We start from the raw sequence: 26,832 nt of genomic DNA on the forward strand, positions 1-26,832 counted from the left end.
TCAATGTGGTTAAAAAAATACAATTTACTGGCAATTTTTTCATATTTCAGGGTTTAACTGGTTAAATCATGATAAACACTTTAACGTGTGTTTGAGACAAAGCGTCACAAAGTTCACCTGTGAACCTTGATCTTGTTGGATTTAATGCTTTCGGGTACTTTACCGTCACTCTGGCACGAAGTTGCCGTATTTTCCTCTCTTGCCTCCCAGTTGGACTTTCCAACTTTTCAGCAGGCTCCTGAGAGTATGGACGTGTATTGTAAGTAGGTGCACAGGGACAGAGTGGATAAACTTGCCTTTCAGTCAGAGCCCGCCTCTCCTGCACGGCAGGAATGTGAAATGCACCTGAACTGGATCCCCCAGCAGGAAGAATGATTGCAGAAAGTTCACCTGTTCCGAGACGTAACTTTTCTTGGCAAGTCTGACAAGAACAAGAAAGAAAGAAAGAAAAGAAAAAAATCTGTATACATTTTACAAAGTTGCTGTCTGTAGCTGAACCGGGAGCAGCAGGTAAACTAGGATAACAATGGGTGAGTGCTGCCTGTCTCCAGAGGACGAGGAGAGACTGAGGATACACAGAGAAATAGAGAGACAGCTTCGACGGGACAAGTTAGCGTCTAAACGGGAGCTGAAGCTGCTGCTTTTAGGTGAGAGCTCAGTGTTTAACTAACACACGTCCACAGTGGAACTTTGGAACATAATGAACAGATATGTCTTCAGTAACAAAGAAACTTTAAATAAGTTTAGTTAGTTTGATTTTTTCTGTTTTGTTTTTTTTTTTACAGTGTACACTTGTTAGATTTGTGGCTAAATGTTATTATTACAGGGTTTCTGATCATAGCAGTGAACGTTTGAGTTATATTTCTGAGGCTTATGCGATTTAACAGCTCAACAGAAACAACCTTTAGCGTTAAAGGAATTCCCTGTGATGATTCATTCATCCACCCAGAAACTCTCATACAACCTGGACATTGTGTGCTATATAAAACAATAATAACGTTCACATTCCAGTTTAATCTGTATTTAAGGGAGTGAAATGCTGAATTAGACTAACCAGAACAGGTTTTTCTTAATGTGGAGTGTAATTATATGTCTGTATCTCGTTTTTCCTTCTTTTAAAAAAAAAAAAAAAACACGTTTAAGGTCTCTCTTTGAACTAGAGATCTCGAGCTCAATGAGACCTGTTTAAATAAAGAATTACATAATAATAATAATATACAGGAAAATAGCCTTCCATTTACAGCCCCACAGTGAGTAGAGTTTGGTTTCTGCTTATGTTCTGGCGTGGATATCCTCAGTATTTGAACTGTAGACTATCTTAGTTTATCGTAGTAGGCTACTGGTATGCTAGCATGTGATAGTTAGCATTAAAACAAAGTCCTTAGACTGAGAATAATGCAGCCTATAATACAGAATAAAATGTTATCTGATGACGATGCTCTATATTTACAGTATCTGTATTTATAAAGCACTTTTCAAAGTAAAGTTTCAAAGTGCTGAATATTAATAAAACCAACAAATAAAAAATAAAAGTTAAAAATAAATGCGTTGGAAACTAAAACAATTTAAAATGATCTCAATATGATTATAAAATAATTATATAAATTATATTACATGTCTGTCAAAGCACTTCCCTGAAAACATCAGAAACAAAACGACCAAAGTCATAGAATTCCTCCACTATGGAGCAGGAATGTTTGGATCATATTCCATGTCATTCCATCTGATTATTGTGGAAATCACCACAAAAACCAAATGCTTGGCTTGTAGTGTAGTTTTGCCCTCCTAAATTGACGGGAAACTAACATCGGAGGTATGGAATAAGGTGAATCAGGTGCAAATACCAATGTTTTCTGGATCAATAGATAACAAAGCTTTGGTATGTGTTTTACGCTGTGCTGTCACCTCACGCCAGTTACAGCTTACTCCTCGCATTCTTCACATAGTGATGTTCTGATGAATCTCTCAGATAGCCTTAATCATTTGCAGTCTCCTCTTAAAAATGAAACCATACTGCTGCTTCATTAGTACAAAGTATTCAGGTTTCATATTTTGACAGCCACGGTGACCTCATTAAATGACATGTGGTCTGTTTTCTCCAGAACCAAAACGGCCAAGCAGGCCACTTTTCAAAGCTTGACTGTTGATTATGTTGGAAACAATACATTAGACATTAGGGATTTGTTTAAAGGTCAGCGCTACTTTAAACTTCAACTTGAGTTGTTTGGAGAACAATATCCCCCTGTAAAGGTCAGACTAATGGTTAACATTTCTAGGCGTTTTGGGCCCTAAGCTGACACCCTTATCAAGAGTAATTTACAACTAGAAGGCAGGAAGCAGATCACTGTTTCAGTCAAGGACACATCGCTGTTGATAGGCACGTTGAGTTGCAGGAATCTGGCAAAGACTTTCTGTCCCAAAATAGTATTCAGCACATTGTTATGTGCAGAATAAAAAGTAAGTGCATATTTAATTCATAATGTTTATAGCCTTTTTGTTTTCTTTTCAACTTAATTCTCCATCTGCTGTCATGCTTTTTTGTAGTGCAAAAGCAGTGAGATGAAAATAAAACCGAGCGTATGGGCATAATGTTCAACTCCTATATGCTGTGCTAAATCAGAGTAATCATGTTGGTGATGGGGGGATACAAATGAATGAAGAAACGCACAATACACATACACACACACCCAGGCTTGATTGAAAAAAAAAGGTCTTCTAACCTGGAAACCTTACTTTCTGGAAATATTATAACGCTTCAGAGATTGCAATTTTTTTTTGTTGTTTTGTTGCCAAACTCCTGTTGAGCTGCAGCTGATTGATGTTGAGATTATTTCTTTTTTTTGAGCGCATGCCACAGATGTCCTATTTCTGGCATTGCTTTGATCTTATTCCATTTTTCATCCTTCGGTTTCATTCATCTCGTTTGCCCAGGGACTGGTGAAAGTGGGAAGAGTACTTTCATCAAACAGATGAGGATCATCCATGGCAAAGGATACAATGACACTGACAGGAAAGGCTTCACTCGTGTGGTGTATCAGAACATCATAGCGGGCATCCAGGCGATGATCAACGCCATGGAGACTCTTCACATTGACTACCTCCATGACCAGAACATTGTGAGAAACCAAGCATTTAAACTTTTATGTGGCGTTTGAGAAAGCTTGCCGTACCAGTTACATTGAGAAAAACAAATTAGAAATAATACTAGTATTGTAACATGCAGGCTATATAAATAGACAGTTTTCCACTGCAGGAACTTGTGAGTTGCTTTTGGGGCCTGCACCTTTGTGTGTGCATTCTGACCACAAGGTGAACCTCCTGTAAGGCCTCACTCAGGGTTGTAAGCGGCCACTTTAGGATAGGTTCTTCAAAGTGGTTGAAAAAAAATTCTGATAGTGTTAGTTTTTGATAAACTAACAATCTAAATGTCACTATCAGTGATTTAAAATCCACACAGCCCGATTTGCCGCAGTGGACAGACAACAAATTCTGACCAGCTGAGCTATTTTCGATATTAAATTCTGTTTGTTCAGTGGCAAATCACAACACGTGGGAGTTTTTTGGGGAGGGCGAGGTGGGGGTCTTCTGTTAAACCTCAAGAATCAGACTCAGGGTGGGCGGCCATCTGCCTAGAAACAGTTGGTGTGTGAAAAAAAACAAAACAAGATATGAGCAATGAAGAACAAAAACACTCAGTGACTGTGTGGCTCATAATAGAAACATCTGGAGGACAAGATACCAGTAAATACATGGATCCAAAAAGGGGGGGAAAGGCGAGAATAAGACAGGAGGGGTGCTCATTATATCATATACATTTGCAACCTGGAGCTATAATGGCATAACTAAGGGATATTAAGATGGTGCAAACTTTTATCCTGCAAAATAATTGGGCAAATGTTAAGGGATCACAGAAGTTATTACAGTTTAAACTTTGGGGGACATGAAAGTGTGCACCAAATTTAATTTAACAAAAGCTAATTCAAGCTTGTTACTTTTTAGTAATCAAAAACTTCTACAGACAATTAATCTTTCTACATCATGTCATTGCAGTAGATCTGGTTCTTCTTGAGAACTATAGTAAAAAAAAGGAAACATTGCCTAAAAACGATCTCTTGCAATTCACAAAAACCATCTAGTGGGATTTCTTTTACAGCGGTCATTGTATTGAACGTGTACTGAAGAAGTGAAACGACCTGTGTATCTGTCTGTCAGGGGTATGCGGAGAAGCTGAGCCAAGTGGACTTGACCTATGTGTCAACTTTGGAGTCCTGGCAAGTGGACGCCATAAAGAGAGTCTGGAACGATCACGGTGTTCAAAGATGCTATGAGCGCAGAAGGGAATTCCAGATATCAGACTCTGCAAAATAGTAAGACTTTTATATTTCACATCTTTATCTTGCATTAATTTCCTCCGTTTATTGTAATCCTGTAATAGTGTGGATTCATTCTGCTAAAATCAATGCATGTAAAAAGCATAGATTTCTGTTTAATATTTCAGAATATTAACCTTAATGTGTTGTTGTAAACATTTCAGTTACCTCACTGACTTGGACAGAATCACAGCCCCGTCGTACATCCCCACCCTGCAGGACATCTTGAGGGTCAGGGTGCCCACCACAGGCATCATAGAGTATCCCTTTGAATTTTCCAAAAACATCTTCAGGTTTGATATCATACTTTATTAACACATCATCTAGACAGATATACAGCCCTGTGAAAAAGAAAGTTTTGACATGACTCGCAGTCCAGTGTACCCAACCATTCAACAGCTTGTAGAAGTCTTTACAATGTTGCTCCAGTTTATTGAGATTTGTGGAATGCTCCAGACCAGCAAACTGCCAAACTTCTGCTTTTATACTGGCACTCCCTCTTGCTGATGATCAATAATGAAGTGCATTTGATTAACAGCACCCATCCGGTACTTACCTTCTTAATGTGTATGGAAACAGTTACGGTGTACTCGCAGTCCACACACACACATTATTACTGCGGTGACAAAACAGACTAATTACTGAAGTGACTAAAGATAGTTAATTTGAACTAAGTGGGCGGTAATAAGTTTTCCTTCGAGTCGTGTTTAGAATAAGCTGCAGACAACAAAAGAGCTGCATTCACAGCTTCTGCAGGTCCCAGTGCACATGTGAAATTCAATCATCTGTGTCGCTATGTGGAACTGCTGACTGTTGAAACCTGTATTGGCTAAAGACCATTTATATAGAGAGTGAACTTAGCAGTGTCAGTCCCCTTAGAAAACTCTCTGCGAGAAAGTAGAGAAATATAGTTCCTTCTTCAGTAATTCTTCAGTCTTCAGTAATGAACCTTTAGTGCTTTCATTGTCTTTCTGTAGGATGGTTGATGTTGGTGGGCAGCGTTCTGAGAGGAAGAAATGGATCCACTGTTTTGAGAATGTCACCTCTATCATATTCCTTGCAGCCCTCAACGAGTACGATCAGGTCCTCTATGAGAGTGAAAACGATGTACGGTCATTATAGTTATAGTTGATCCTTTCTTTGATTCTTGTCCAACCTTGTCCAAATACAGTTCATCGTTTAAGCCTGTCGCCCCTCTTTCAGAATCGACTCCAGGAGAGCCTCGCCTTGTTTAAGACCATCACCTCGTGGCAGTGGTTTCAAGAATCCTCCATCATCCTCTTTCTGAACAAAACAGACCTGCTAGAGGAGAAAATCCAGCATTCGCATTTAGCTTCCTACTTTCCAGAATACACAGGTAAAGCATGCCCCCAGTTTGCTCTGCATGTCTTCAGAACAACCATAACTGTGTTCAAAACTATATTTGAGTATAACTGGCATGAAGTGAGTCAGCCTTGAATATAGCAGATAGCTGACCCTCCCTGAGCCTGTTTCTGCCAGAGGTTTCTTCCTGTTAAAAGGGAGTTTTTCCTTCCCACTTTCACCAAGTGCTTACTCATAGGGGGTTTTCTGATTGTTGAGGTTTTCTCTATATTATTGTAGGGTCTTTACCTTACAATATCAAGTGACTGAGGTGAGTTTTATTCTGATTTATTTGTATAAAGTAAAATTGGATTCAATATTTATGTATTTAAACTGTTAGACTACAGAAGCAATGACAAGCTGTGTTAATCATTTTTTAAATTACTGTCTGTACATGAATTAATCAATCCAGCATGCACCCTGTCAAATATTTGATAATTAAAGACATTAAAGATTTGTGAAGATGACAACTGATCGATTTGTGAAAGTCCACAATAGAGCACTACGCATATTGTGACTGATGTTAATGATAAGCACAATTATTAAGAATGAGTTAGTTCTTAAGTCTCAACTAAGACACACTGGAGAGTATAAAACTGTATTAAACAGTAACTGTGAAAGAGTGAGCAAGGAGGCTTTTCTAATTTTGACCACTTTCTCCCACACAGGGCCTCGACAAGATGCTGAAAGAGCTAAAAAGTTCATCTTAAATATGTATGTGGAGCGGCATGTTGGTCGTCATAAAGCCCTTTACACGCACTACACCTGCGCTACAGACACGGAGAACATCCGGATTGTGTTCAAATCAGTCAAAGACACACTCCTCCAAGAAAACCTGGAACAGTTCAACCTCGAATGACAGAGGCTAATGGACCAAGTGATGGTTTCACTGTGGAGAGCAAGAACACTGGTCGTAATCATGTTGTAACATTTTTAAAAAGACAAAAAAAAAAAAAAACTTTAATGTGCTGTCAGCTGCTTGTTCAAAAACATCAAAGAGAGGCATTTAGGCAGCAGTGTCAGGTAAGGTGCATTTATTTCATGACTGTAACAGGGAGCAATTGTCTTTCTTTGCGACACCACTTTATCATAACTGGTAAAGTAAGCCCATTTTTTTCTTCTGCTATAGGAGAAAAATGTTATCTTGAATTGTTACACAGGGTTCCTTTCATTCTGTTACTGTTTGATGGAGAATAAGCACACGGCATCAGATTCATTTTACAAAGTCTGGCAGGAATGTGGCCCATCCTGCCTTACAGCTCCTCATCCTGTAAGGCAGGATGGGCCACATTGTAGCTCCTCACTTTGGGGGGAAACTACAATGGCTTTAATTTGTTTTTTCATTATTGTATTAGGATACTTTTAACAAACGTTTTGCCTCTAAAATGATTAAAACCACAATCATGTAATATGTATTTCTATAAACTGATTCATGCTGCTTCCCCATTGTTGTCATTTTATAGAGAACTTTATTTTGACAAAAGTAATTAAAAATATATATAAAGAACAAAGTGTATGTTCAGAAATCTATGACTGATCTCACGCTATAGGACAGCAGCTGCTGACAGTGATTAACTAAAGGCAGTTTTCCCAGACACCGTCACGTCAGGCGTGGTTACACTGAGTGTGATTATAACCTTTGTACCATACAATGGTCAACAATGAGGTCTGACAGGCTGATCTCCGTCTTCCTGTCCTAATTACGTGGGATTAAACTTTGGTAAGTGAAACAGGCTTTCAACGAGGTTTAGAGAAATGCGTGTTTGGGCATGGATATCTAGGAACCAGCTGATTTCACCTGTGTTGTGTTTTAAGGGTTGAACAGTTCAGAGCTAACGTAGAAGGAAACATTAGAAGTAGCCTAAGAATCAGTGGATTGTCAAGCATCAGCTGTTTGCTTCTGATTGGACAATAGTTTCAAGCATGTGGTGAATCCTATGAATATTATCTGCACACGGAGCTGGCCACGACAGCTCCTTTTGTCACCCTGAGGGCAAACAGCTCTCTGGGGCTCACAAATCAACTGTCAGACATTAAAAGCAGTCCCGCACTTGTCGTGAATAGTAGTAGTTCAGAAACCTCAGAGCGCACCCACTTCATAATGACAGGCAAATACACTCCTCCTATATGTATGTATAAGCTGGTGTGCAAAGAGCTGTTGCAGCAGGTGATCGCCCTTATTTGGTAGTGGCCCAGATCATGTGACCACAAAATGGTGGAAGCTGTGAGCTGTTTGTAAGCTGAGCATCTCCATCGAGAGGCTGGAAGCAGGAAGCAGGCAGGGAACTTGGAAGTACATTCATGCTCTGAGACGCAGGAGGACAGAGATTCCCGAGCCCCAGAAGCGGTGAGTAGATGGCTTTTATTTGGGGGAGGGGGGTGATAAAAAGAAGAGAAAGAAGGGATATGCTCTATTTTTTTTTCCACAGCCAGCAGACAGGAAGCGAGGGAGAGGGAGGGGCTGCTGGCATCAGCACTGTGGTCCTACGCTGTGCTGGGGAAGTGGATCTTAAGCAAATCAGCATCCTCAGCGGAAGATATATGATGCTGGGTTTTGTTATTCTGCATTATAGGGCTGTGTATCAATGTGTATTTATTTCCTTGTGGGCACAGATACAGTAGACAAACAGTGAATCATCAGCATGGCAATCATCTCCACTGGACAGGAACAAACCATTCAGCATTTTTCTGTTGCAGCTGCTAATGCAATCGTATTTTTCTTAATCCAGATAAAATCCTGCCGATGAGGAACAAGGACTTTCCCTTTTCATGCGAAAGAGCGCACGTGACTCTCGGTGAATTTGCATCCGTGCCCAATCTGTGCTCAGGCAAGCGTGCCGTCATTTGATTTGAATGAGCACTAGGAGGGGAAAAAAAGGAGAGGAATGAAGTTGTGATGTAACGAGCGTCGCCGTTTCCCCGACTCCACCTTCCACTTGTCACCCTGCCTCCTCCACTTTAATCACAGAGGGAGAAGACCTTTAACCTCAGAATCCCCCCACCCCATCCCTTGCTCTACTATCTCCCTCTCCCGTCTCACCACTCCTCTTATACCCCCCTCTCCATTCCCTGATAGCTTTGGAGAACTATTGATCAGAAAAGTGTAATCAATACACTTTTTTAGATATGAAGGTGTTAGTACACTTATGGATGCGCTTGGATTGGTTTTTTTTCTTATGCTCGCACTGATATTGATAAAGCCAAACTGTAATTTTTCACTCTATAAAACAGCGTTGATATAGATCCCAGAGATAAGATTTTTTTTGTTGTGTCCTCTGGCTGACAAACATAGATAAAGACACGATATTGATCAAAAATGTTGTTGGTTAAATTATAGCACTGAAATCAAATCATATTTTCTGCTCTGCAGCACTATATTGAAAAGTGCTTGGGGATTTCTGAGACGTAACAGGAATGCTTCCATTAAAATGGGTCATATTTTAGTTTTTCTCAATCCACTTCAGATTCATATGTAAAAACATATATATTAATATTTAATTAAGTGAGTAATACTGGACCATATGTTTAAATCCTATTATAATGAAAACATTTTATTAAGATGCCTCTTGAGGAGACGTGGGGGAGTATTATCAGCAAAAACTAACTTTGCTGGCTCAGAATGAGCTTTTCTGGGGTTCAGTCCAAGTACAATTAGACGTATAACAGAGCATGAAATGAAAAAACTCAACTTTCCACTCACTAGTAGCTTTTAAATTTGCCATTTATCTCAACATTACCAAGACTCTAACAACCAGTCTATCTAACTCAGTCATTACATAAAGAGGTATCACAGGCGGCAGAGAGCACACACAGTAGTCTGGGTGCTCTCCAGGTGTGTTTTTCTATCATAAGAGTTCATTTAATAACTGTAATTATCTTCTCGCAGGTCCTCCTGGGGATGGACCTGGCATCAGGGAGTAAAATGAACTCTGAGGGGGATGATGGCAGACCAGGTGAGCGCGAATCAACAAATACCCTTAATAGCTAAAAGAACACTGTGGCATTGCATAACTGTTTCTGTTTTTCTTTTCTTAGTCCCTCCTACCTCTCTACCTCTGCAAGGAGGAGCCTCACAGAGAAAAAAACTATCTGCGCCTCGTATCAGCCTGTCACTGGACCAGAGCGAGGATGACTTCGGAGAGACACCAGATGATCTAGACATTAATGTCGACGACCTCGACACTCCAGATGAGGGGGATTACCTCGACTACACAGACCATGAAATGGACTGGGAAGGTGGGTGACTCTGAATGCTAGAATGCTAACACTGTGAGTTTGATGACCTGAAAGATCGCGATGAAGGTGGGGCACGCAGAATTACAAAGTGATGCAAGCATTTTATTCTCCTCCTTCTGCACAACAAGAGCAAGACTATTTTGTAACACTAACAGCTAATGTTAATATGCTTCATTACTTTACCAAGAATTTAATTGATGTGTTAAAGTGGAAAACCACAGTTACTGATCTATTGATCTTTTTAAAATCAGTCTACAATTTACCCACAATGCATCATTTGGTCTTTTTCTTATCAGATCCCAATACTGCCAACAGGAGTGCTACCAGTGAAGTCTACAATACAATCCCAACATACAGTGCTGAGGAGGAACGCCAAGATGGAAAACTGTGGAGGACTGTCATCATTGGGGAGCAGGAACACCGTATCAACATGAAACTCATTGAGCCCTACATGAAAGTCATCTCTCATGGAGGTGACTCAAGTTTTGTCTCACAGTCTGAGCAGATCTTCCTCCTTAGCTCCGGCTGCTGGGGTCATGTGAGCCCTGCAGACACTGCTCTCAACTCATTTCACTTTTTAAAATCAATTCACAAGTGTAGTTTTTCTTTTGCAAAGTAGTTACCACATTTACAGTAAAGTATAGTAAAGGTGTTAACATTAGGATCCATCAAATGGTGCACTCTCCCTTAAACCCCAACCACTAGAACTGAATACCAGTCCAAGCCAATTGGGTAAAAGACGTTGCTTTTTATAGCAAAGATTGAAATACAAGCTGAATCTGCATACAAAGCAGGTGCAAAGTGTCCCCAGTCACTTTGTACCTGAAAGATTTGTTGTCACTTGAAGCAGAGAACAGTAGAAGTCAGTGGTCTTGTTGCAGCATTTTGGATCAACTAATTGAACTAGTTTTTCAGTATCACTCTGAGACAGGATTTAAGGAACTTGGAAAGATGTTGCACAAATGCATGACAGTCCTACATATTTATATAATATGCAAATTGAAGGACATTCTAATAAAAAAAAAATGACTCCAGGACTCCTCATGGTGTTAGAAGAAAGAAAAGAAAGAATTAGATTGAGGAACCTTAGTTTCATGAACCCTAGAGGTAACTATGTGAAGACTATGGCTTTTTAAGACGAATAGCCCTCTTGAGGGCCATTGTGAATAGATGAGATGAACAAAAATAAAAAAAAGTGTGACCACAAGCCTCCTGCCACACAGAAAACCAGAAATAAATCAACAAATTTATAATCATCTAACACACAGTATTTCTCAATTGTAAGCATGCTTTGCTATTGGATTACAGAAGAAAGCCAGGTTAAAAAAGTATTTATGTTAGGTTTACTGCATTACAACCTTGTCATGTTAATGAGCTGCCAGTTCTCATCTAACTAGACCATGGAAGGACGTAGCATTTTGGAAATACCTCATCCCACTTTGGCAGTAGACCAAGTACAAATAAGGAAATGCAGGCTGTAGATGAAGACAACTGATAACCTTTTCAGCACGAATTTTTAAGTCATGTTTCCCTGTGTCACCTGCATGTTACAGTAACGTGATTCATGTGGGCAAAGTGGCCATTTGACTGCTGTGATCCAGATCGACTCACTGTGAGCATACAGGCATGATAAATCAAAGTAACAACTGCTCTTTCACCGGGCATAAGGGGTCAGTGAATGGTTCAAAAATAAAAATGATGTGAACTGTGCAGTGCTGTGCAATCGTATACTTGTACACAACCGTGTGTGAGTATAATGCATGAAAACCACAGGGGGACCTGGATCTTAAATTGAGACCAGTCACTAAGTCACACATTATTGGTTTCACAGGCAGGGGCCCCATGTCTATCTCTTCCCCCTCTGTGGTGCCTTAACCACGAGCTCTGGTTAGTCTGTGGGTGGATTGACCATGAGGGTGGAAATATGCAGGCCATGCATATCCCACTGTGCTCTGCGTTGCAGGTTTAGTGAAACGCAGCTGTCTCATGGAAACAGAGACGTCTGTCACTGAAAATTCAATCTCACCAGCTCTGTCATTTTGATAAAAGACCTGCTGTCTGAGTGACACCAAATCTGGTAATGAATGGCTTTGTGAATAGACGGAAATTACATTAATCAGAAAAGTAGCGAGAGGAAACAGGGCAGAGAGACAGATGGACAAAAGATAAATAGAACAAAAAATAAAAGAGCAATCAAGTTCTCGCCAGAGGAACTCTTACTACTTTTATTTTTGTGTGTGCTTTTTATCAAGGCTACTATGGCAACGGAGTGAACGCCATCATCGTGTTTGCTGCTTGTTTTCTGCCAGACAGCGACCGAGAGGAGTACCATGAAATAATGGAGAACCTCTTCCTGTGAGTATCAAAAAGCGGTGACTAAGACGCTCTTTAAACGACTCTTTGTTTTTTCCAGTGTTTTGCTTTGACCCCGTTAAATTCAGCCACATCGTTCGGTGCATATCCTGTTTTTGTAGTAGTGTTATTCATTTGCTTTTTCATTTTTTCAAGCAATGATCGACCATCTGATCATGACTGATCTATATATATATATAAACATAAAAATATAAACATATGAGTTTATGGGTAAAACTTTGAAAATTTGGGAATAAACCAGGAATCATCCTTGATGTCACCAAGATGTATAAGGCAGCGCCACAGACTGTATATTAATAATGGGCATAGCCACTATGACATCACTCATTGGTTTGTTATTCATTTAAACATTTAGGTCTTTGCTATCACATTACCATATTTGGGTGTAAGTTTGCTTTCATGCTTGATTAGCAAACTGGATCTATTGATTGTATGTGCGCATCCCAAAGATACTGATTTCTTTTAATTAGTACTAAGTAGCAATTTACCAATTCCCTGACACTGGAGCTCAGGACTTCTTGTTTACTTTTTACCTACTAAACAAGCCATCTTTTTTCAGCTACTTTTATTAAAAATGTTTCCAAAGGCACTAATCAATCAAGCCAGGATTGTGTTTATTTGTGGTGCAAGTTAGTTTTACTTTCAGAGAGAGGATATTAACTTGCTTTTGGAGTCAGCCAGCTGGCACTGGCAACATCATGAGCGAAAGGCTGCAATTAAAAAAATCTGTTTAATGTATTTTTCACCTTAAGTGGGTTTTGGATTGATGCTAATATCAACATATTAACATAATTGCAATGATAATTTTAACATCCTGAAGGTCAGGTAACGCTACAGTCACACTCAGGAAAAAGTGGTTTGACACTTAAAATTAAAGCGAATGTTTGCAGTGATCTTATGATGTAATTGCATTTGAACTCTCCAGCCACTTGTAGTCACTTGCCATCTTCAAAGTGATGTATCAAGATGGCAATAAAACACCAAAAAGAGGGAGTCAGTTTGCTATCAAGTAAAAAGGGTCAAGTTGGGAATTACATGAACCTTAAAACTTCATTAGAACTGAAGAAGCCTCTTGGATGAGACGTAAAACGTCTTCCTGAGTCCTGCTGAAACCTCATCAATTTGATGCAAAAGTTCATAAATTCCTTCACAAATTGCTGCAGGAAGGTGATTTAACTGCAAAATGACAGGTGCCTGGCAAACCTTCCTTTTATACAAGAATATAATCAGAATAAAACTAGTTGGCAACCAGATAAAAAACTATTTGCAAACCTTGGTCTATCTCCCTGAGAGTGATTGCAGTCATTCCAAGTCAGAGCATTTTTTTGAAGACAGGTTGCCTCCTACCAGGTGACCTGTGCAATTGCACAATTTAATCTCGCCCTGAGATTAAAGGCATTGGTCGTCTCTACTTGCAGAAAAAAATTCAATGTAATCACTGGGCAACCACTGAATTTTCTGAGTTGCTATCCTTTTTTTATTCTAGTGTGAATGAACTGTTGCTCACATTAGATTCATTTTGCGCACAAAGTAAACATATGCGTTGGATATCAATGCCAAATTATCCAGTATTTCTCAAACAACTACAAAATGTGTAAAAACCACAAGTATGTACCTCATTGTGGCTATACAAAAAGTCACACAATCACACAGCCTTGTCCATATTAAAGTACTAATATGTACTAATTTGTGCAGTTGGCATTCAGAAACAGGATAAAGAGTCGAAATCACGGATTCTTCCTTACAGTCTAACACTGCATGTGTAAATACGTTTGGATAGTCTGACTCAGCACTCACTACAGGCATCAGTGGCAACATTTACAGTACACATTTTGTAAACAAGTTCTTGTAGATTTTAGTGTTATGTTACAAGCATAGACCTGCGCCTTTTCTAGTCAGCAGAGGGGGGCACTCTGATTGCAACAAGAAGTCCGATTGAACAGAAAGCTATTAGAACATGAACCTTCTTCTCATGTGATCATTCATTTATGACCTCAGTTTGAATGTAATATGGTTGAATTGCTAGTTTGGAGTCTTCTTTATTATAGAAGGATGTTAACTGTACTATTCATTTTATAGTAAAATGTGCAATAAAGCACTTAGGGACGGTCATAAGCCGGTTTCCAAAAAACAGTAGGATAACAACCTATTACTGACCTCGAGGCTTCAAGACGGGGGTCCACAAAAACGGATGATGTATTTAAAGTCTAAAAAATTGCAAAAGACTAAATGCATCACAATGGAACAGGGTCATTAAACTCTTGTATTACTTGGATGATGAACTGAGAGTTAATTTGAAGGATTCTTGTGATTGATGGGCACTTGAACAGCTGTAACATGTAACGTCCAACCCACAGTAGTCAAAGTGTCATGCCAGCCTGTGGGAAATACACAGCTGTGTTTGTGGTCTTCCAGTCAAAATTGGTTCATGGCAATGCAGCATCGAAATGCATATGACAAAAGCAATGTGTGTGTGGATGTAATTATCAAATTAAGGACGTTGTTGCTGTTTCAATCAGCCATGACACTCCTGCACAAACACAACTTTCTAAATGAAGTGATTAAAATTCAGTGTGAGTCTAGCTTGTTTGCTAGGACCTCCCGTGTCGATATATCCACTGTTGTGCTGGCACAGTGGCGCCTCATGCTTGGACAGTGTGCTAGGGATCCCACAGGCTGTTCTGTGGAAGATATTGAGTGAGCTGGCATATCCGAGAGTTCTGGAAAGAACGGAAAGGAGGTAAACCGTACTGTCTGCAGTTTCTGATGCCAGATGGCTTGAGGTCTGAATCTGCGCGAGGAGGAGTAACTGTAGCTGGGTGCTGAACGGTATTCAGTTTGATGTCAGTGGGAGATGATCAGAATATTCAGGAAACAGAGTGGATCAGCAGTGCTGGTCTGTAAGCAAGCTGGGGAATGACATTTGATCAGGAGGAGAGGAGAGCCAGTGAAGTTAGATGAGTTATTGAGGAAACTAGCTGAGGAGATTGTCAAGTTATTTTCAAAGCAGGCGACAAAGTTCCCTGCTGACTGCGAAGACAGCGAGGAGGTGGTGGAGGGACTGCGGAAAAAAACGAGAAAGTGATAACAGTTTCTTATGGTTTGAATTAGAGAATTGGATTTTCGGAAAAGTAGAAGTCTGATCGAGCTTGTGAGATTGACGCAAAGAAGGAAAGAGGAAGCAACATTTTTGCCAATTTCTCATTGCTGACTTCAGAGGGGAGAAATGTTTAAAATGCTGTTAGTTGGTTTTTTCAAATTGAGGGTAAGACTTGTGTCCTATTTCCTCATATTTCTTTGCATTGAGCGTTCAAATAAAAGTTGCTCCTGTATTTCACCATTTTAACACATAATGCCAGAGACTTTCGAACTCCGCTTGCTTTTGATATTTTGAAGTTTTTGATTGAATTACAGTTTAGCCCAGGTGAGTTTCTGCAAGGCATGATGCTGTTTCACATTAATGTAGTTACAGTTCTGTTTGTCTAAGTCAGCCATTCCCAAAGTCAAGAGTGCTGAGACCCTCTGAAAAACCAAAAAACCCATGACGTCCACCATAATACAAGAGAAAAAGAAACTTCAGTATAGAGTCAGAGTAATGAGTAATATCACAAGCTAACCTAAAATAAAACCTATAGCTAAATATGCAACTTAACATACTTTTGAGTAATCTCAATTTGAATTTCTGTTATTATTGTGTCTCATCTGCAAGACCTTCACAGCAGCACACCAGGTGGCCCCAGCTTACACTTTGGGACTCACTGATCTGCATTTATTGAGAGTGTTAAAATTTGTAAACTGTTAGGGGCACAAACCACGAAGCAACAATGACACCAGTGTCAGTGTGTAAAAATGGTAGTTTCTGCAGTGGCCACTTGAGGCAGGCTGCAAAACCAAATCAGCCCTATAGACCCCACCATGCTAACTTCAGGGATGTAACAAACACGTTTAATGCCAGGTACAAAACACAGTTTTGCTTCTCATAACATTTCAGAACTCAGTCGTTTGGTCTTTGTGTAGACTTAAATTTTGAGGCGTGTATCCCAACATGCACTTTATTTCCAGTAATTGAAATTAACCTCTTGAGAAAGCCTGATGGAGAATATTACTTGGGGTACAGTCCCTCAAAAAACTGTGCTGCTCGTTTAGTCTGTAAAGGCTAGCAACTAATGAAGTTCGTTAGCATTAGCTGAAAGCTTAGCGCTTCTCACTCTCATCCAACTTAAAGCTTAAAAAACCAACATGGCTCAAAACACACTCAGTATACCCATCCTTTTTATACAGTCTACACAGCCTGCATTTAGTATTTAGAGCTAAATGGCAAGTAGGCTAAACTACAACATGGTGAACATGTTAAATATTACTAGTACATGCTACGGTATTGTTTGGGCCTGTTGTTAGGTGGTTGGTAGGCAACAAAATGACTTATATCCCCCTGAGAATAGGAAAAAAAGAATCGTCCAATTGAACTTGTGATTTCCTGCCTCTTTGGAGCTACAAGAGGCCACCCAAACACATGAGATATCAATGGAAAGCCCAGGATGTCCTCTATTTACACCAGGACGTTGTAAGGTAGCTCAAATAAGTCAAAAGATATAGACCAAAAACAAATGTCAATTACATTAAATTAAGATAATGCTGCTAATGCTATAGATGCATAAATGCTACAAATGGGTTATTGGTTGGTGGTTTAGGGGCCTAAGATGTACCTGTATGTCAAGCTTGGTTGCTCGACTCCTGATGGTGTGGGCGGGGTTTGAGGATAGACAGAAAGAGAGTTTTCGTCTTACAGTAAGATTTGTACATAAAATGTATTTATATACTGTAGCACCTTTCTAAATCAGGATCGCAAAGTGCTTCACAATAGCAGTCAATTCAAATATTAACACAGTAATATTATCTACTAGTCAAAACCAAGCCTATACAAATACGTCTTGAGCTGCTGTTTAAAAGTGTGTGCAAGTTGGCATGCTGGTGCTTAGCTAAAAGCACTGTTCTTTAGGGAGTGTAGAAATCAGCAATGGGTCCAAATACAACATTTTACTCTTTTATATAATCCTATATGGTATTCCAGAAAAAAAAATGGTATGAACCCTTGGTTTAAAGCCAGAATAGGGGTCAGGGTTATGTAAGCAGTACTTACAGGAAGGGTGAAGCTTCAGAAAATTAATTTGTGTGTACTCATGTGTGCGTTTTTCCAGTTATGTGATCAGCACACTGGAGCTGATGGTGGCAGAGGACTACATGATTGTATACCTGAATGGAGCCACACCCCACAGAAGAATGCCTGGACTTGGTTGGCTAAAGAAGTGCTATCAGATGATTGACAGAAGGTCTGTCCTGTTCAGTGGTATCACTGCTATGCGATACTACATTGGTTTTGTGAGAGAAGCCCTGAATGACTAAGAACATTTGCAGCTTTGCAGAATGAAAGTGAAAACTGATGCACCAACATTTACATAATACTTTGGCATGTGATGTTATCCTCAGGCTCAGGAAGAACTTGAAATCCTTCATTATTCTCCATCCATCATGGTTTATCAGGACCATTCTAGCCATTACCAAGCCATTCATCAGGTAAAGAATACTTCACTTTTAGCTGGCACGCTATCAGTATTTGTTGTGGTCTGGTGGTTGGTCCACTGTCTTGTTCTGAAGATTGCTGCTGGATCTCGACACGTATTAAAACAATTAAGGCTGCTTAAAATTATTACACTGAGACAATTAGCTGCTAATGTGACTCCAGACCTTTTAATATAGTGTAACGGAGTAATGCACATTTATTGCTTTTATCGTGTTTCTGTTATGTAGATCTTTAATTGTGTGTGTGTGCCTATGTAAAAATGGTCATTTTTTGTGCACATGCTTGTGATGCCTCAGCACCAAGTTCAGCAGTAAGATAAAGTATGTAAACAGTCTGGACGAGCTGCAGGAACTCATCCCGATGGACTGCATCCAGATCCCAGAGTGCATCATTAGGTGAGTCCCTTTAAACCTTTAAACACAACACTGCCTCCACCTCCTCTGAGCCCAGATGGTCTTTTAAATAAGTCTATTTTCATCTTGTCATTTAAACTCTAACCTCTAGACTCGACAAGCAGCTGAAGGAAGCGGCAGAGAACTCGAGGTAAGCATCGACCCTCCTGCTCGCATTACTTATTCTGCTTTTTTTCTTCTCTCTCTCTTTTTTTTCCATCTACAGTTGAAGCGCTCTCTTATCAGGCAACTCACTTTTTAGATCACAGGGATTCTTCTGCTGGATCAGGGCCCAATTGGATTTGGCTATAGTTGCAATTACAGGAGAGAGAAAGAATTTGCTAAAGAGGCTAAATGCATTGCTTTCATCTCATTTATCATTACAGCAAAATAAATGAGCCAGTCCTTATAGCACAGTGATCTATTGCACTGATAATAAATGTAGAAAAGAAGCAGTAGAATTCCCACACTAATCACCGGCTGACTAACTGTGCTCTGAAGCGTAAGTTGCATGCACCTGCAAATTCAGCGCATGCTCGTGTATTACAACAGTAAATTCTGCTTTAACAACCTTTCAATCCCCGCCCTCCCCCGGCCCGATCAAGAGTGAACAGTTTTCTGCAGGGATCCGAGCCAACTGCAGCAAGCAGAACAGAGTAAGTCCTCGAAGATGTTTAAGTTCACACATAGAAGACAAACGGCCTTGTGTCAGCAGTCTGTCACTACTACATAAACACACCCATCTCTAATGTCTCTGCTTTGTACTTTCATCTTCCCAGCAGACCAGACGCAGCTGGTGCCAGCGGCTCGTAAATCCAAACATCCTGAATAGATGGGTCACCTCGATGCTCAGAAGTCACTGTTGTATTGAATGGGCGCATCTGGAAAATTGTGTAGCTACTGTGTGTGCGTCTGTCAGTGTTTTGTCAATTACACACTGGAGTTTAATAAGAGAATACAACTTACAATAGCACCTGATCACGATAAGATCTTTAACGGCTGCTGTAGCACCTGCTGTACCTTACACCTGCAGTCCTGATATACATGTAGTCTTAAGTGTGATTTTTTGTTTTGGGAGCATCAGCAGACTAGTGCCATCGCTCACTTTAGGGTAGGGACTTCAATTACACACTAGACAGCGCACTGCGCAAATCCATTTGTAGAGTCTATAGTGTTGTAGTTGTGTGCATGAGAAGCAGTGAAGCAATAATATCACCCTTTACTGGTTACTCAGTCTCAGTATTTCTGATGAAGAAACTACTTCTGTGTACGCAGTAAAAGCACAGGGTGCCTTGTGCCATGGAAGATGACCAACTGGCTTTTGACCAATCCAAACCTCTTTCTGGAAAATTAACCATAAAACTAGATATTTTACCTTTATAGAGTTAATCTAAGACTAAGAAGGAATAACTTAATTATTATATGAAGCTGTCAGTGCTATGTGACAGCATGTCTTTTTAGTCGTGTTCTGCAAGTGTGTGTGCGTGTCTGTGCGCACGCATGCATGTGTCTTTCTGTCTATACACGTCGAAACTCATCCTCAGTTTCTGCTTGACGACCAGGAAGAATCTCGGGTGAGAGTAGCGATGGGATCTTTGATAAGCACATCTTTATCTGTGTGTGTCCACACGCATGCGTGTGTGCGTATCTGTGCATCAGTGCATGTCCCCCTCATTAGATAACCGATGGTCCTCTTGCACAGTCTATAATGGTGTACTGAGGGGATGCAAAGAAATTGTTGATCACTGGCTAGTAATTCAATAAAAATAAATCGATTCAAGTCTGAATGTATTTTATCATTTCTTTGTCTGCCAAATTACAAATCAGCCACTTTCAACCTGGTGAAGTCACGAGTTGCTCTTTATTCCTAATGGATTTGTTTGCAAAACTTTATTTGAACAGAATAACCAGGATAACACATACTCAAATTAAATATCAACAACAATAAGCACATGGGTAAAAGAGAAAAACAAACATAAACAGGGTGATTAATCAAATTTTAAACCCCAATCCAACACAATTATACATGGTAATATGATCAATGAAACCATCACAACAAGTAAACTGCCACGATGAAATGTTAAAGATACGCAGAAATCTTCGTGCTACAAACCGGGTGTGGCGAATAAAGCTTAATTTTGTTAATTTTATTTTTAAAAAAAGGAAGTTTGGGAGTGTTAAATACATTTTACTGTTTTTAAATGCAACACATTTCATTGTGTGAATGCAGTTATAAAAACAGCTCATTATGAACAGCATCTCATGTTTCATTTGGTCAGGCTCATTCAGTAAAGGATAAATGACTCTGTCCCTCGGGGGAAGGGGGAGACAAACAGCACTGGGGAAGAAACGAAGAAGGAAAGAATTGCAAAAGAAATCTTATGAGATGGAAAGCATCACGTTCACCGGAACGTGTAGCTTTCATCGTCGTACTCCAGCTCGTCCTCGTTGTCCTCTCCCAGCTGTCCGTATCGGAACTTCCTGTACACTGTGCCATCCTGGCCCATGTAAACAATGTCCTCATCTTCATCATCGTCGTCATCATTGTCATCATCCTTATTCCCTGAGCGACGTTCACTGAGGTCGACCAGCTGGGACTCCTGAAATCGGCCGCCAGAGGAGCCGGCTCTGCCGCTGTAAGAAGAAGCAGAGCTGTAGCCGCCTCCGTATCCCCCACCGGAGCCCAGCTTTTCATAGCCGCGGGGAGGGATGTCTGAGCGCACGTTTTTCAAGCGGGAATGTCTGATAAGGACGATGACGGTGACCAGAACCAGCACCAGCAGGACGCAGGCTATAATGAAGACTGTCAGGTTACCTCTGGCCTCCTCTTCCTCCTCATTCCTGAATGCCAAGTTGGTGCTGAGAATGCACTCACCTGGAAAGAAAACAGAAGTTTAGACACTGATACAAAAAGTAACTGTGGTACCTGAACAGGAGCTTTAATGACAATAAAACTGAAAGGGCAGTCAACAGATTTTGTGCAGGCAGTGAAATTTCCTTGGAATGAAAAGTACCATGAATGTCTTTAGTGGCTCTGGAGGGAGCTTTTCAAAATCTGAAACAAAATGTGAAATATGAAAGCTTTTGTAGGTGCTCCTGGTTTCCAAAAGTAAAAAAATGTGATATTCACTGTGAACTTTTCTACAGTTTGAATCAAAGTGAAGCTCTGTTGGTTGGAAACACTGGTGGAAAAAGGTTAACAAGCCCATCAGAAAATACCCTTCTCTGTAAAGAAAAGCCAACGGAGAAGCTTGTGTTTGTAAAACTTGGTTTCATGGGAAGAAAAAACAATACCAGAGAAAAATATTTGGAGTAAATTATGCCCCACTCTTTTGCTTATAATGGCAGCAACAAAGGATTGAATTTACTACCAATCTGTCTACATTCATATTTGGAGCTACCTGCCATGCCAGAATTACAGAAAATATAATGTTACTGAAATAACTTCATAAAACTCATAGTCAGAGCTGGTCTACTAAATTTTCAGCAGAAAATGCTGTTTCTGTTTCAGCAGCGTTAAAGATAATGGTTCAATTAAATGCAGATTTTACAGTTAAATCCATAATTTGTTTGGTTTGTTAGGACTATTTTTGCAGTTTTGCCGTTGTAATATTAAAAATGAGGCCCATATAGGGCTGGGCGATATATCGAGGTTTTAAAAAATATCGATATATTTTCATATGTGACAATATCGTTTATATCGATATAGTATATGTTACGTTATAATTATAACTTGTGGAGCCGCAAGTTTGCCTGTCTTTCGTCCACTTTTGTCTCTATGCAACGTTACTGGGCCTTGCGTCTCCCCCTCCCCCATCGCTTCACCTGCAGGCAACGACAAGATGGACACGGCAAATCTCCGTTAACGAGTTACCGCGGATCACCCCGTGCGTGGGGCTGGACGGCGTCAACGTGTTAGCGAGCTAACCGCGCTAACGACATGCATGGCCTAAAATCCTTTCATTTTCTCCAAAATCAATAGTGCGCCTTTTGTATGAATTCTGGTTGTGCTTACTGACCGCGAACCGATTTTATGTGGAACACAGCGCTCAGCAATCTGTCAAGAAATGTTCTAGTTCAACTTTGGTAAGCTACGGAGCTGCACCGCTTGATGGATTGTCGGAGTATTACGGCTACCGTAGTCCGGAGCCTCGCGGAGTGATACGTACTGTGCTTCAACGTAATATTACCGTATTTTGTGTGTATAAGCACCATAAATGGCACCTGTTAAGAGACATGATTACGAAGCAGATTTCAAACTCCAGGCTGTCAGTCACGCAGTACAAGTTGGGAACAGAGCAGCTGTGAAATCTGTCTTTGTTATTGTGCTCAGCGTCTTTTAGTTTACATTTTGACTGCACAATTGTGAGCTTTTTGTTATGCACAAAAACAACATTGTTTTCTTTTATTTATGGAGCATTATTATTTAATAAATGCTGATAATTAATTTTTGAGTAATTTCTTCACGTACATCTGTGCTGTATGTTAATAAAAGTGCCTGTGTGACATCTGGGACACAGCTTTGACTAAGAACTCTCTTTTTGTTCTTACCTTATGGCTTAAAAAAAATATCGAGATATATATCATATATCGCCATCCAGCTAAAAAATATCGAGATGTGAATTTTGGGTCATATCGCCCAGCCCTAGGCCCATGGCAAGTGAACGAGCTCATAATTAAGCTGAAAAACACAAATAAAAAACTACAAGTAGGCAAATCAACAATATTGTGCAATCTTAAAAAGCAGAGATATTGGCCAGCTCCGCAACACCAAATAGCCTGAAATATCACAGACGACAACTAAAGAGATGGTGACAGAGTTATTTCCATGGTTAAGAAAATCATGTTCACAACATCTAAGCTATTTAAGAACACTCTGGGAGTTAGGCATAACAGAGGTTTTACAACAAGGTGGAAACAACTGGTTACACTCAAGAACAAAAAGGCCAGTTTAGACATCTAAAAGAGGCTACAAAATCTGGAGAAACAGCTTATGATCCAAAGCATATGACATTACCTGTCAACGGAAAAATTATGGCATGGGCATGTTTGGCTGCTAGTGGGAACGGGCCACTAGTGTTTATAAGTGATCAGGCAATCAGGATGAATTGTGAAGTGTACAGGGCTGTAGTCTCTGCTTAGATTCAGGCAAGTGTTGGGCAGTGCTTCTCAGCGCAACTAGATAATGAACCAAAGCATACTGCAAAAGCAACCCAAGAGTTTCTCAAAGCAACAAAACGGGATATTCTTCAATGAGCAAAACACTGATCTGATCTCAGCCCAAGCTTTTCAGTTATTAAACACAAAACTAAAATTACAAATAAATATGTCTTTTATTGACCTAATAGTAATATAAGCAGAGGAAAAAACAATTCTGCAACCAATAGCTCCTCTTACTTAACAACTAAATGAAATAGCAACTCAGCTGCATTATGGGAAAAGTGTCCAACCTTTAACTGATCATTTCAAACCTGAGGATCTGAGGTCGTTATTTTAGGATCTCTCTTTTCTGGGGGACATTTTATAGACCAAGACATCAATCAACTGCTGTAATTTCAAAAAAAATAATTAAAAGATTGATCGCTAATGAAAAATGTAATTAACCACAACCTTTACTCGTCAAGAGATGTGATAAGTTTAATCTAAACATCTTCCCTCCCTACCTGTAAGACTTTATTAGTTTAACTCTTTCCCCCAAGAGGACCGCCTCTGTACCCACCCCAATATATCAATAACAACCATTAAATAGGTTCTGGGTTCTTCCTCAGCAGGCGGTGTAGGAAGAGATCATTCTCACTAACTTCTGATGCACAGTTCCCATTCCCAGTTGTTTTATTCTGGAAGCAGGCGTGAAATATGACACAAACTGCTCACATTCTAGCAGACGTGCAAGGGAAGAAAGAGTTAAGGAAGAAAATTACAACCTGAACACAATGATAACTCTCAGCATACAAGATAGAAGTTCAGCCTACCCCGTGTCTCTGTGCAGTTACAACAGTCTTGCTGCTGGGTTTTGGTGTCTTCCTCTTCATCTTCGTGGTGGCAACAAAGTAGACAGCGCCCTCCAGCCTCTAAAATAGCCTGAGCAGAACACACTGTGCAGTTGGACGGACCGGGTCCCCGACACTCCAGGCAGGAACTATCACAGTCTTCACACGAGTGGCTTGAACCCTGATGAAGGACAGGGGTGACTCAGAGCTACAGCATTTTTGCATCATAACTACTGATTCTTTGCTTCCAAAAGTTTTTTTTTAAATGCTGAATAAAAGCGCAACCAGCCTCTCAGCACAGTCAATTAACATTCATCTACCTGTCCAACAATTTCAATCAACAGCTTCACAGCATGAGCTGCGAGGCTTATTTAGAAATTGTGACACAGTAATAATTTTCGCTGTGATGTTTGAGATTTCTCCTGGTGCAGTAATAACCCAGTCTGAATTACATTATGTGATACCTGGGGCCAAAGCATTCAAAGTAATTATTTTGCTGAACGACATGTACTTGTGTTTTTTTAATTTTTTAATGAAAAGTTAATATTTGTGAAATTAAAAATGCTGGTACCTTTATTATGGGATGCTGGCCTTTATCGCATATGGACTCACACCTGCCATATGACAGCAGGTAACCAGGGTAGCAGGAGTCACAGGACTCGGGAAGTTTTCCTGTAGGTACATGACAATGTAAAGGGTTAGCCTGATGATTTTCTGTGTTTTTATTACTGTCAAAAAATGCTTAAAATGCTGTGTCAAACTTTTAATATCACCAGCCACCTTCTTTAATTTAACTTAAAGTTCAAATGTTTGCATTATTCTTTTATAAACAATTTAATCCAGGTACTCAAGGTTGAAGTAGCAAAAACTGCACTCACAGTGGTGTAAAAAAAGGTTCGCCCCCTTCTAAACCTACACGGTGCTGTGTGAAACAATGAGTTCATTTTCAGTTTCTGAAAATAAACTATGTTTCCACACCCAGGCCTGATTACTGCCACAGCTGTTCATCAAGAAATCACTAAATTAGGACCTGGTTGACAAAGTGGAGCAGATCAGAAGATTCTCAAAAGCCGGACATCATGCCGTTTGGCTGGCCCATTAAAATCACTCCACGAGCACAGCAACAACTCATTCAAGAGGTCACAAAAGATCCCAGAACACCATCTACAGAACTGCAGGGCTCACATGACTAAGGTCAGGGTTCATGGCTCCATCATATGAAAGAGACCTGGCTTAAATGGCCTGCACTGCACAGTTCAAAGACAAAAACCACTACTGAGCAAAAGGAATATAAGGGATTGTCTCTTTTGTGCCAGAAAACATCCTGATGATCCCCAAGACTTTTGGGAAAATACTCTGTGGACCTCCAAAAGTTGATTCTGTTCATCTAGACGTGGCGTTTTCAGTGGGAGAAACATTTTGTCACTCATCCAAGTGACTTCTTCAGCCTCAGCTGACTGCAGGTTTCCCCAATCTTATAAACAGTACATTTGCATAATGAGTGAAACCAGCACCACTGAAGGAACAATGGGCTGGTTGATCAACAACCACTGATCAATGGCCATGAGTACCATTCACAGAGAGCTGTGGAATGGCTGCAATCACAGCATTGTAAGATGGTGACAGATGTACCCTTAGGCCCTCTCCTCGATCCAGAGATGGTCTTTACCTTTTCACGTAAATGGCCTCCTTGACTCCGCACTCAAACCAGCTTTCCTCCCTGTCCAGGATGTGCACATCCTCATCCTTGAAAGAGTGTCCACTGGCCTGTAGGTGTAAATAGACCACAGAGTCCTGGCCTGATGAGGTGGCTCTTCTGTGTTGTGCCATCCGCTTCGCCAGAGGTTGTTTGGTTTCCCTGATGTATGAATCCTGGCAATCCTCCTGGCACTTAACAGCGTACACTATGTTACTCTGTTTGTGTTGGGGGACCCGATCCTTGGGGTGGACCAGTTTTTGGCGCAGCGTGTTTTGGGGTTTAAAAGCCACAGAGACCCGGTGTTTAGAAAAAATGCATCTCAAATGCTCCGATACTCCTGACACGTACGGGATCACTACAGGTTTTCGCTTGGGCAGCAGTTGTCCTTCTCTCCTGGATCGGCTGGAGCTTTCTTTAGGCGCCTTCCCAGCTTTGACAAAAGACCAGCTGGGATAACCACATTTACTCAGGGCCTTCTTGATGTGATGTTCTGGTGTGTCTGTGGGGATGGTGTTTGCTCTGTGCTGTAGCTTAAATACTGATCCGTATGTGTAGGTTTACGGTACACAACAGCTTTTAAATGTCCCCCATTACTGATGGAAATCTCACAGTCTAAGAAGGCTAACCTGCCACTTTTCATATCCTCCCTGGTGAATTTGATGTGTCGGTCCACCGAGTTAATGTGATCCGTGAATTGCGGTAGGTCCTGAGATTTGATTTTCACCCAGGTGTCATCCACATATCTGAACCAATGACTTGGTGGTGTTCCAGGGTAGGATAGCAAAGCCCTCTTTTCCACTTCTTCCATGTACAAATTGGCCAAATGGGT

General features: G+C 40.4%; 3 protein-coding genes across 4 annotated transcripts in view; 2 read left to right on the forward strand and 1 right to left on the reverse strand.

The window, feature by feature from the left end:
- The first annotated feature begins 210 nt into the window (after positions 1 to 210).
- Positions 211 to 7,170, forward strand: LOC146706037 (guanine nucleotide-binding protein subunit alpha-14-like). Its single transcript, XM_085464025.1, has 7 exons — positions 211 to 647; positions 2,932 to 3,116; positions 4,213 to 4,367; positions 4,535 to 4,663; positions 5,348 to 5,477; positions 5,574 to 5,727; positions 6,401 to 7,170. Exons 1-7 carry the CDS (start codon positions 527 to 529, stop codon positions 6,589 to 6,591), a joined length of 1,065 nt encoding a protein of 354 aa, XP_085320151.1. The 5' UTR covers positions 211 to 526; the 3' UTR covers positions 6,592 to 7,170.
- Positions 7,171 to 7,917: 747 nt separating this feature from the next.
- Positions 7,918 to 20,101, forward strand: prune2 (prune homolog 2 with BCH domain). 2 transcript variants are annotated; one of them, XM_085464027.1, is made up of 11 exons: positions 7,918 to 8,079; positions 9,619 to 9,685; positions 9,768 to 9,968; positions 10,265 to 10,441; positions 12,221 to 12,323; positions 17,540 to 17,671; positions 17,829 to 17,915; positions 18,219 to 18,317; positions 18,427 to 18,465; positions 18,920 to 18,970; positions 19,097 to 20,101. In XM_085464027.1, exons 2-11 carry the CDS (start codon positions 9,631 to 9,633, stop codon positions 19,125 to 19,127), a joined length of 975 nt encoding a protein of 324 aa, XP_085320153.1. In that variant the 5' UTR covers positions 7,918 to 8,079; positions 9,619 to 9,630; the 3' UTR covers positions 19,128 to 20,101. The 2 variants fall into 2 exon arrangements, with proteins under 2 accessions (XP_085320153.1, XP_085320152.1); XM_085464026.1 differs by having other exon boundaries at positions 7,919 to 8,079; positions 19,094 to 20,101.
- A 55-nt stretch (positions 20,102 to 20,156) lies between these two features.
- The window catches only part of pcsk5a (proprotein convertase subtilisin/kexin type 5a), a 41,826-nt gene continuing 35,150 nt past the window's right edge, over positions 20,157 to 26,832 (reverse strand). The window contains exons 35-37 of the mRNA XM_085461030.1: positions 24,876 to 24,976; positions 24,287 to 24,485; positions 20,157 to 21,189 (exon numbers count right to left, since the gene is read on the reverse strand). Coding sequence (XP_085317156.1) covers positions 20,717 to 21,189; positions 24,287 to 24,485; positions 24,876 to 24,976 — 773 coding nt within the window. The 3' untranslated portion in view covers positions 20,157 to 20,716. The remainder of the gene's footprint in view (positions 21,190 to 24,286; positions 24,486 to 24,875; positions 24,977 to 26,832) is intronic.

Source organism: Copadichromis virginalis, linkage group LG7 (genome assembly GCF_057382275.1).
Source record: "Copadichromis virginalis isolate Kocher_CV1m ecotype Utaka linkage group LG7, C_Virginalis_male_GT1.1, whole genome shotgun sequence".
NCBI lineage: Eukaryota > Metazoa > Chordata > Actinopteri > Cichliformes > Cichlidae > Copadichromis > Copadichromis virginalis.